Here is a 10893-nt window from a genome sequence, read left to right on the forward strand (position 1 = left end):
TCCGCATAGGAGCCCCACTGGCGCTGCCGCACGCCGCGCTACCATTGTTGTGGCCGCGCCATTGGAGGCTGAGAGAACAGCTTGCTCTTGCTCGGGCGCTCGGCGTGGGAGTCTTGCGCGGTGAGATGAGGAGTTTGGTGCGCCCGTGCCGCACTGCTCTCCGACTACGCTGCACCGTCCCTCCCCACGCCGCCCCTCTCCATCGTGCCTCCCCTTTCCTCCCCCGCCTCCCTGTGTCGCTCGGTGGGCAAAAGGGTCATATGCCCCCACGTCCGAGGGTGAAGCTGAGGGGAGCTAATTTTTTTTTGCTTCCCCTCCCTCGAAAAGCTTCGAGAGCGGATTTTAGGAAGCTTCTTCCATGAAACCCTTTTGCAGGGTGCTTCACCAGAAGCTGGCGGTGGAGCTGTTGGTGAAGCCAAACAGGCCCTTAATACATAAAGCGAGCCGTGCACGACAGCACGAGCATAAAGTGACTAAGGGGGTGTTGGGTTCCAGCTGCTTATTTTTAGCACCTGTCACATCGAATGTTTAGATACTAATTAGAAGTATTAAACGTAGACTATTTACAAAACCCATTACACAGATGGAGGCTAAACAGCGAGACGAATCTATTAAGCCTAATTAGTCCATGATTTGGCAATTGCTGCTAGAGTAAACATTTGCTAACGATGGATTAATTAGGCTTAATAGATTCGTCTTACCGTTTAGCCTCTAACGGTGCAATTAGTTTTATAATTAACTCATATTTAATTCTCCTAATTAACCTTTAAATATTTGATTAATATGGACTAAACTTTAGCTCGAGGAACCAAACGCGCTAAAACACAAAACACATTGCCAGAATCCAAAAGCACAGATTTGACCTTGGCCTCAGCAAAACACCGCCCGCCTCCACCCTCTTCTCCCTGTCCTCTTCCCCTGTCGCTTTCTCTCTAGTCTCTACAGCTTCCAATTCCATGGCGCTCTCTCTCTCCTCTTCCGAATACTTTTCCCTCTCGCCCTCGCCTTTTTCCTCCTTTTTGTCCATATAAAATTTTGAGCTTCCGAGCAACCAGCGGGTTTGAAGTTTGAACTCACTCCCCCAGTCCCCGTCTCTCTCACCAAATGCGCCGAGATCTGTGTGTGTAAGCTGAACACCGCCAAGGATTTCTCCTCCTCCCCTTCCGCTTCTTGCATTTGCTCCCTGGGGAGATAGCTGTTCCAGGGGTCAGTTCTCGGAGCCGGCAGCTGCCATTCCGGGGGTTTTGGTGAGTTTTGCCTGTCAATATCTCATTTCTGGGTTTCAGTTCTTTCTCTTGCAAGATTTCCTGTGGTGATTTAGGTGTGCTCTTGGAATTGGTATTGGAGGGTCACGTTGGGTATACCGAGGTGTTCTTGCTGCTCAACATTGCTCTCTTTGACCTTATGGGGTTGGCATTTGAGTTCTTTGTTTGAAAAAAAAATGTTTTTTTCCTTCGAGTTGTATGCTTTGGTTTTCGAAACCGGGGAACCTTAACCTTTCAAGATTTAGTCTTTAGCATTTTCTTGTGGCCTTCAATCTTCAGTTTGGTATTTTGGGGTTCAAAGCTTCACATTTTCCTATTCAGGAAAATGGAGAGCTTCAGCATTGTCGGCTGATTTTGTCACAAAGTTCAATTAGCTTCACGTGGCGGTACTTCCTTTATTTTCTCCTGTCACCAATTTTGGCACCACTGTATCCTTATTAAAATTTGTCGCCATTAGGTCATTAAAGTTGCGATCTGTAATTTTTTTATAACTGCATTCTACTAGATGTCAAAAGCTGTATGATGCTTAAACGCACCTGCTTTTTAACTGCGTTCTAGTACTACCCTTGCAATAATGAAGCTGTAGGATGCTTAAATGCACCTGCTTGTCGAATTTACTGACCGTAAGAGCAAAAGATTAATCTTTGCGCTCTCAAGTAGAGTTTTTTCTTTGGTTAGGTTTCCTTTTGTTTGGTCCAAATCACAGAAATGCCAAGAAAAATCTTTCTGATTTCTTGAATTTCTTTGCAGGATAGAAGGACAAAACATCTTGCTGAAAGTAGACAGCCATGGATCAGTATGAAGTGCTGGAGCAGATCGGTAAAGGAGCATTTGGCTCTGCTCTGCTGGTCAGGCACAAGCTGGAGAAGAAGAAGTGAGGCCAGCACATTGCTTTCACTGTTTTTTATCACCATCTTTAGTCCACTTTGATCATTGGGAGTCTGAACTTGTGCAGGTATGTGTTGAAAAAGATCCGGCTTGCACGTCAGACAGACCGCACTCGCCGGTCTGCCCACCAGGAGGTATGCAGCTGCTGCTTTGCGTGGATCAATTTGTGCCTAGTTATGATTCACGCAAGTCTTTTGTTTACTAAGAATGGCTTGTGAAGGTCAACTCTTCGTACAGAATGATTAGTGTTTGCCAGGGTTTGGTTTCCCACAAACTAGTGTATTCATGATGATGCTATTGCTTATCCTTCCCCCCAACTGAGATCTGAACTTAGAAATCGTCTGCTTTCTGATACGTGTGTTGTTAGCACACTTATGCAAAACTGAAAAACCAATGCAGATGCAGCTCATTGCTACAGTGAGGAATCCATTCATTGTGGAGTACAAGGATTCATGGGTGGATAAGGTCAGTAAGAGTATTTAGGAAAAAGAAATAGACCTAATGCATCAAATATACAGAGCTTGCCAATCTTGAAATAAAACTTGTGGAGGACTTTCCCCGATTCTTTTATGTATATGTTCTGACCAATTTGATACTATGGAAAATGAATTAACATAATTTGCACTTTATGTTTCAATTCCAGGGTTGCTACGTTTGCATTGTTATAGGGTATTGCGAGGGAGGAGACATGTATGTATCTCTCTGAGGCAACGTATGCAGTTAATCCTTCCATCATTGAACTTTCTGGAACATTTTGATCACTAACATATTCCTTCTTTTACCAGGGCGGAAGCTATTAAAAGAGCTAATGATACCCACTTTTCTGAGGAGGTACAGTTCATGACTTAATTTTTGTTCATTTATTTTTGGGTGGTTCCTGGTAGCAAAGTCATGCACATGAGAGCTGTTTTCTCACTCTGCAGAAGCTTTGCCAGTGGCTAGTGCAGCTTCTCATGGCTCTTGACTATTTGCACGCACATCACATTCTTCACCGTGATGTGAAGGTAAGAGTTCTGCTCTGTTTGAAGTATCATAATTCTCTTGCACAATGTTTCAATATATGTTTTCTGAAGCTGATCTGTATTTGCTGCAGTGCTCCAATATATTTCTAACCAGGGACCAGAATATAAGACTTGGTAGGTCAGCTATCATTCGTACAAGCATGCTTTTTTAGCAAGTTACATAATGTATGGAGCAATTTAATTTGCATTCTAAACAAATTCAGGAGACTTTGGGCTTGCGAAAATATTGACCCCTGATGACCTAGCATCTTCGGTTAGCACATACAACACACCTCTTCACTTGCTTCCGTTCACTATATCATTTCTTAGTCACAACATCTGGCTCTATGCTCCTGATGCAGGTTGTAGGAACACCGAGCCACATGTGCCCAGAACTTCTTGCTGATATACCTTATGGTAACAAATCTGATATTTGGTCACTAGGTAAGGTATCTGTGAAATGTAAGAGATCTCATGCCTGCAGTTCTGAAGCTATCGGTTGGACTGTAATGCCCGGTTCACTCTGTTTCAGGATGCTGCATGTATGAAATGGCTGCACTCAGACCTGCATTTAAAGCTTTCGTAAGTTCTGAAAATGCTTTTATTAGCTGCTTTATGTGTTATCTGAGCTTCCTGATTGACTAAATTATCAAACGACTTCATCTATGTGGTGCTACTGAATGTTTTAGTTGACTCAATTTCGAAGATACATATAGATTTTGAACTCCTTATCTGAAAGGTTTGGTAACCTTCCAGCTTAACAATTTCTGCTTTGATTGTTTTTCGACAGGATATGCAAGCCCTTATTAACAAGATTACCAAGTCGATTGTATCACCTTTGCCAACAAGATATTCCGGTGCATTGTGAGTTTCCTGGTTTATTCTTCAATTTCCCCAGTTTGACTGTAGCATTTTTTTCTGAAAGAATTAACCGCCTCTTGCAGTCGGGGACTCGTTAGGAGTATGCTGCGGAGAAGTCCAGAGCACAGGCCAAGTGTAGTTACTTATAATCCTCTTACCAATCAATTCATCAACAATAATATATGTACACCTATATGAATCCTTGCATCACTGTCTTGAGCAGGCAGCTGAACTACTGAAACACCCGCATCTACAACCATACGTGCTGCAAGTGCATTTGAAATCTTCCCCTTCTCGCAGCATGATTCATGTCCATCAATCTCCAAGTGAAAAGAGAATGACATTCGCCGGAGAACCTGTTTACAGAAGCAAGGGCAGGAGGAACTCTTTGGGAAATGAAAGGATAGTAACCTTGAGCAAACCTTCTCCGGAGAGGAATTCCATCAGCTCTATTCCGAGCATAAAGGACTACACCACCACAAAGGGTGTCAAAGAGCTATCTGTTGATGACAGTCAGGTTGAGGAGGTTACTAGTAAAACCGTAGCATCAAGGACCTCGAGTATCATGAGGACCCCAAAGACAACTCCATGGAAGATGATGACAACTCTGAAGAACCGGCTAGAAGCTCCGCAAGCATCCTATGATAGGACAAGTCATATTGAGGTATGTATCCAGTAGTGAAACTCAATCTACATATGCGAAATATCTAGGTGTGCTCTTAATGTTCTTTCAAACAGCCGATATTTTGTTATATGCGCTGAAATGACAGTTTTTCTCGATACTGAAACTTGTGTTCTCCCCATTTCCAGCAGTTTTCAACAACACCAGTTGACAACAGGAGCGCTCGACTTGCCCGCAGGGCGTCGCTTCCTCTGCCGGTCTTCGAGACCCCCAAGCGCAGCAGCATCAGCATCCTGGAGCAGCTGGAGTCCCCTGACGTCTCCGTGAACTCGCCTCGCATCGACAGGATCGCCGAGTTCCCGCTCGCTTCCTACGAGGAGCCCCCGTTCCCGAGCAGCAACAAGCCCTCAGTATCATCCGCCCACGGGTCGTGCTCCGCGGCCAGTCCCGCCACGCCTTCGTTCGTGGACCGGTCCATCACCAAGGACAAGTGCACGGCCCAGACGCTCCGCGCCACCGCCGCTGACAACGGCCGGAGGAGCGTCGCCGGCGACGAAGAAGACGACGACTCGTCCACGGGCCGCAACAACGCCACGGCGGCGGCGGCGGCGATCTCGAGCCGCGGGTCGTCGGGATCGTCGAGGCGGCGGCAGCAGCAGCAGCAGCAGCGGTGCCGGTTCGACACGACGTCGTACCAGCAGCGGGCGGAGGCGCTGGAGGGTCTGCTGGAGTTCAGCGCGCAGCTGCTGCAGCAGGAGCGGTACGAGGAGCTGGGCGTCCTGCTGAAGCCGTTCGGCCCCGACGAGAAGGTGTCGCCCAGGGAGACGGCCATCTGGCTCACCAGGAGCTTCAAGGAGACGGGGTTGTAGGCAGCCTCGCCGATCGCCTATTGCCTGCAAGCATCGTCACAGGCCTCTTCTTGCAGTTCTATGATGTGAAATGATCTAGCGTTAGCGTTGGTCAGTGAGCTAATTAGATGCTGGGAGTGGACACCATCTCAGTGTTGCCCCAGCGTAAACCATTACGTACTAGTAGCTAGCAAGTAGTTTCTCAAGGCCGGCCCCCAGAACTGACAGCAGGAAGTAGCTGTAGTGTCTTGAGCCAGGAAGTAGTGAGATCCTTATTAGGCAAGGTCATGCAACCGAGGTTGTAACCATCTGAGAACTTATATTAAGGGTTAGTTTCAGACTTTCAGTCACCCGTGCTACGACTGAAGAATGTTTATCCATCGATGGATTGGGCATCATTTGATTGACGCCTGCATTGGTTGCTAATGCACGCATCAAGGTCACTCCCTGCTTGAAGGCACATGCTGTGGTGCTGCTGGAATCATGCATGTCATGATATTGGGCTATTGGCATTTTGGCAGTGCGTTCTGGGCTCATGCCGCTGTCTTCAGCTCTTGACCAAAGCGCCACCATGCCAAATGCACCGAGCATAATTGCATGAGTTCCCATGCTTGTGTCCTCTGCTTTTCTGCGTGCATGGGCTCTGACAAGCTGTTCCTGTGCTGCTTGTGTGGATGGATAGACTGACTAGGGCCAGAGGGACGAGACGCGAGGAGCAGAGCAAAGCTAGCAAAAGCTGGCCATCCGCTGCTGATCATTGGACGCTGCGTATTGCGAGTGCGAGTACGTGACAGGTCCGATTTAATCACACACGTGAGGTTATCACAGTACGAGTACCACCGTGTGCCGACTGCCGACACAGCGATGGGTCCAGAGACAAGAGGACAAGCATTGCTTCGTACTACTATTACTGTGCAGGGTCAGAGCTTCAGTGCAATAGTGCGTCGCCACGATCGCTCCGTAGCAGATTCTTGCTTGTCGTCTTCTTTGATTCCATCAGGTTCTTGCTTCCAGCTCCACTATGCGCTACCATCTTCAATTACTATTTTCATGTGGACACTCTAGAAAAAAAATCTAAAAATTCTTAATAAAAAAACAAAACATCTGATCCTCAATTGGAAGACTCAAATCATCATAGCCATTAGATCTATTATGTTTTCTAAAAAATTACCGATCTATACCATTATAAAAATAGCCTAAAGTAACCCACTAAATCCATATCGGAATTATCCATCTCTACCATTATATAAAATTAACTAAAGTAACTCGTAACTTTCATCAAAATTACCCACTCATACCATTATAAATAATATTTAAAATAACCCCCTAAATTTACAACTAAATTGCCCACCACTAGCACTTAAAAACACTTAAAGTAATCCCTTAAATTTGCATCTATATTATCCACATATGCCATAATTAAAAATAACATCAGGTAACCCGACATCTGAATCCAATCACCTTAATTAAAAATATATAGCAATATAATAGTCTAAATCGTCTATTTCTTACACTATTGGCATATGACATAATAACTAAGATATATATGCATGATGTGCGTCACCGTTTATAAAGATATAAAGGAAGTGATGAGAATATAGATTTCTATGTTAAAATTATAGCGTAAACTTAGGGTCCTTAAATAAATTCAAGCGCATACCTACGATGCGAAGTGAAAAGTTAATATCATTACAAAATATAACTTAAAATACCATTCTAGATTTGTATCTAAGTTACCCACGTATGTCATTATTAAATATTAATGTAGATAAAAATATTATAGAGTAATTGCTAACTCACAATCGAATGAAGACAATAGGTATATATCTATATAAGTATTGTGTTTGAATATTTAACAAATGAGATGTAGCTCATGGTAGTAGTTTTGTAGCAACGTGGTCTCATTTTTTCATTGGAGACTCCGCATTAGTTCCCACGAGGCACACTAGGAAAAAAAATCCTAGAAATTTAAAAAAATCAAAAACATCAAAACACCAATCATGTAGACTCTAATAATCATAGTCATTGATCTATTATATTTTCTAAAAAGTTACCCACCACTATCATTATGAAAATATTCAAAAATAAACTCTAAACCTATATCTAAATTACTGAGGTCGGCCATTATAAAAAATAATCTAAAGTGACCTCATAATCTTCATCCAATTTACTCATACGTATCATTATAAAGCATAATTTAAAATGCCATTCTAAATTTGTATCTAAGTCCCACTTATGCCGTTATTAGAAATAATATAAAGTAAACACCTAAATCTTAATCTAATTATTTTCATGTGCATCATGCAGAAACATAAAAAACAAACTAATATATGATTCTAAATTACCTATTTATGTCATTGTTAATATAAAAATACTAAGTTAAAGTATATACACATGATGAGTGTCACTATATAGACCATTTATACATGTATATGAGAAATTGATGGAAAATATTGATTTTTATGCTAAATACAATATATGGAGATACGATACAAAATGGAAAAAGTGTGAATGTGGATCAAACGGTTTATACAGTAATTACTATTTAATGATAAAGATAAGTACATATCTGTCTGAGTATTATGTTGAAGTATTGAAAAAATAAGAGAGAAGCAGGTAAATAATTTTAATTATTAGCTAGGAGTTTAATTTCTAAATAATTTTTAGATTCAATAGCTTTTAAAAATATTAGCCCGTGCGGGAGCACAGGTTGATGGACTAGTGCATTTAAAACAAAATAAAATCAAACTAAATTAAAAAGAGAGAGAAAATATGTCGGGGTGATTTCGGCAATTCAGGGCCCAGCCTGTCCTTTGTTGTGTTTGTGTGCATGAGAAGGTTTTCAAATGGGCCGGGCTGATACATCCCCAATTCTATATCGGTTATCATATATAGTTGGGCCAATATAGCGGGCCGCCGCTTGGCAGCACTCAGCAGCCTTACGGATGGAGTCGATTTTACTGTACTAGATAATTTATTATGTTAATTAAAAAGATAATTTATTCTGTTTTGTCAAAAAAAAGATACTTTAGTTTGTTTCCTTTACTCTATTTATGAAAAATTTCTTTATTTTACTCAAAAATTATTAAACTTGTTGGAGCCACCATAATGGGATTTGTATGTTTTTTTCTGAGTTGACTTTTAAGTTCAAATTTCGTGCATACTTTATGAAGTGTTCATAGTTACTTTCCATTTAATTTCTTATCTGGATGGTTAAATTGGTTTTATATGTCTCTAACCAAGAACACAATCGTCAAAAGTTGCAACATATTTTTTTTTAACATAGGGTACAATCACAAGTTATCATTCCACAAATTTGAATCCAAAACGTAAACTATACCAAGACAAACAAAATGAAAATTTTATTTAAACTTTTATAGGTGGCTGAGTGTACAGACTGAATCTCATTTTTAGTACAAACGTGTGAGCTCAACCTCAACATTGCCTCACCAGCGACACGCAAAACCTGTTTTCTAAGGGATTTTAATTAGTTCCTTATCTGCCCTCCGTGCATTGCATGCTTCAGATTGCACGTCCGGGGTTGAAGAAGAAGAACTCGGCGAGTGCCTGCCTTGGGCACGAAGGTTGGCCAAGCCGGTCTCCTGTGCTTTGGTGTCAGGTCGGTGGGGAGCAACCGAAGATAAAGCACGCACGCTCTAAACCGCGTGATGACACAGCACACAAACGAGAGCGATCTGGAGCAGTTTGTCTACAGTAGTAGTTGCCGCAATGTTGGAGTCAACGTGTCAGAAAAAGGTGGTAGGAGTCAACGGCGGACGGAGCCATGCATGCATGCGCGCAACGGCGCAAGTATAGTACTCCCTTCCGAGCTTCTTTTTAGCCAGTCGTCTCTTGGTGTCCCTTTTCGCTTCCTAGCTAACCACCGCGTACTGTGTAATAAAAGTCTGACCGTTTCAAGCTCTTAGGCAAATTCAGGATTGTTTTTTATCATTGCCCCTTCCTCTACGACCTACTATATATACGGCCCCCCGTGCATGCATTGATCCGTACTGTACACCAGCACAGCTAGCTCACAGGCTCACGACACGATTGCACGACGCCACCTCCGGCCGGCATTTTTCGTCCTCTCAAAGCACAGACGATCGACTTGGCATTCGTTTGGAAGTAGAAACCTGCTGATAGATAATCTCTTGCTGGAGTCGAGAGAAACCACGTACGTACACGTGCTCTCCGGATTCTCGCTGCGTGTCTTATAATTACTGCCGCGCAGGCGGTGATACCAACCGGCAACCATCGATCATGGCCAAGATGCTCAGGCATGTCGTGGCGGCACTTGCTCTTCTCGCCGTCATCCTGGTGCTCGTCGTCGACGTTTCCCCGGCCGCTGCCGCGAGGCCGACGCCTTCCGATGACCACCGGCCGGCGGCGGCGCCGCGTGCTGGCGGCTGGCAGGTGGTCATGCGCCCGGCGACGACGACAGACGACGCCACGATAACTGGTAAGGGACCCAGCCACTCCAGGGGCTCCAACGACAAGAACAACTGTGGCAGCGGGCCGTGCCCCCTGGCGCCGAAGGGCTAATAATAATCGATCGACGGTCGACGGACGTACGTGTTGGCCATATGCATGGTGTAGTTCTCCATGTTCGCTGTTGTATTTGTATACCATGACCAGACCTTGTATTTGTTTTTTGTGGGCTTTGTGGCGGCCTAGTTGTGCGTCTCTTACTAATGATGCGTTTGTAAACTTGTAGTACCCGTCCTTCTTTCAGCTTTTGAAGTAGTTGTGTGGGCTTGTGACATTTTGGGCTGTGACCTTGCACTGTTGAGAGCTTGAGATGCAAAAATCTTCCACTGATTCCATATACTCCCTCCATTCCACATTATAAGTCGTTTTGATTCCCTCCATTTCAAATTGTAAGTCGTTTTGATTTTTATAGATTAATAGTATTAACTATGTATTTGTACATAATTTATATCTAAATATATAGCGATAGAAAAATCAAAACGGCTTGCAGTTTCAAATGAAGGGAGTAGATGTGACTGCAATATGATGGATCTCTACATAATTCTTGCAAATCCATAAAGACGAGTGCCTGTCCACCTCTCAACGGTCGTGAAACGAGTGGCAAGTCTATCCGTCGTATCTCAGATCGAGCTCCAATCTAGATCTCATTTGGTAGTAGCAAGTTGAGAGGAATAGCACTACATGAATCTCTTATCGAAACTGTTCGGAGTGTAAGAGTTAGAATGCAAAAACTGCAACCTAAACCACAACCACGACTAAAAATCGCGAGTCCACCGGATCTGAGCAAACATGGTTCAGCCCGCGTCCTTCATAGGGCCAGGCACTAGTAGAAAATTAAGTATTAGTCCCGGTTGGAAGGGTGCAAATCTCTTAAAAACTATCTAGGATATAGCAATCGAGACAAAAGGGGGTGTCTTTTA

The 10893-nt window shown here is 43.5% G+C and overlaps 1 protein-coding gene across 3 annotated transcripts; it reads left to right on the forward strand.

Annotated features, from left to right (window-relative positions):
- Positions 1-889: 889 nt before the first annotated feature.
- LOC101766076 (serine/threonine-protein kinase Nek1) lies at positions 890-5835 on the forward strand. Of its 3 annotated transcripts, none has more exons than XM_012848848.2 (15): positions 890-1247; positions 2016-2139; positions 2221-2287; positions 2553-2618; positions 2797-2843; positions 2939-2984; positions 3077-3157; positions 3247-3289; positions 3379-3428; positions 3517-3598; positions 3687-3736; positions 3945-4018; positions 4099-4150; positions 4239-4679; positions 4829-5835. In XM_012848848.2, exons 2-15 carry the CDS (start codon positions 2054-2056, stop codon positions 5504-5506), a joined length of 1863 nt encoding a protein of 620 aa, XP_012704302.1. In that variant the 5' UTR covers positions 890-1247; positions 2016-2053; the 3' UTR covers positions 5507-5835. The 3 variants fall into 3 exon arrangements, with proteins under 3 accessions (XP_012704302.1, XP_022678507.1, XP_004982366.1); XM_022822772.1 differs by having other exon boundaries at positions 892-1247; positions 2021-2139; positions 4826-5835; XM_004982309.2 differs by having other exon boundaries at positions 893-1247; positions 4826-5835.
- Positions 5836-10893: the final 5058 nt, after the last annotated feature.

This window comes from Setaria italica, chromosome IX, assembly GCF_000263155.2.
Source record: "Setaria italica strain Yugu1 chromosome IX, Setaria_italica_v2.0, whole genome shotgun sequence".
Lineage (NCBI taxonomy): Eukaryota > Viridiplantae > Streptophyta > Magnoliopsida > Poales > Poaceae > Setaria > Setaria italica.

Bases quoted from the DNA above. Each gene is read 5' to 3' on its own strand.
- LOC101766076 (XM_022822772.1), top strand. From the start codon at position 2,054: ATGGATCAGTATGAAGTGCTGGAGCAGATCGGTAAAGGAGCATTTGGC. The intron at 3,158-3,246 runs GTAAGAGTTCTG...TATTTGCTGCAG, and splicing joins TTCTTCACCGTGATGTGAAG to TGCTCCAATATATTTCTAAC. The intron at 3,429-3,516 runs GTTAGCACATAC...CTCCTGATGCAG, and splicing joins CTGATGACCTAGCATCTTCG to GTTGTAGGAACACCGAGCCA.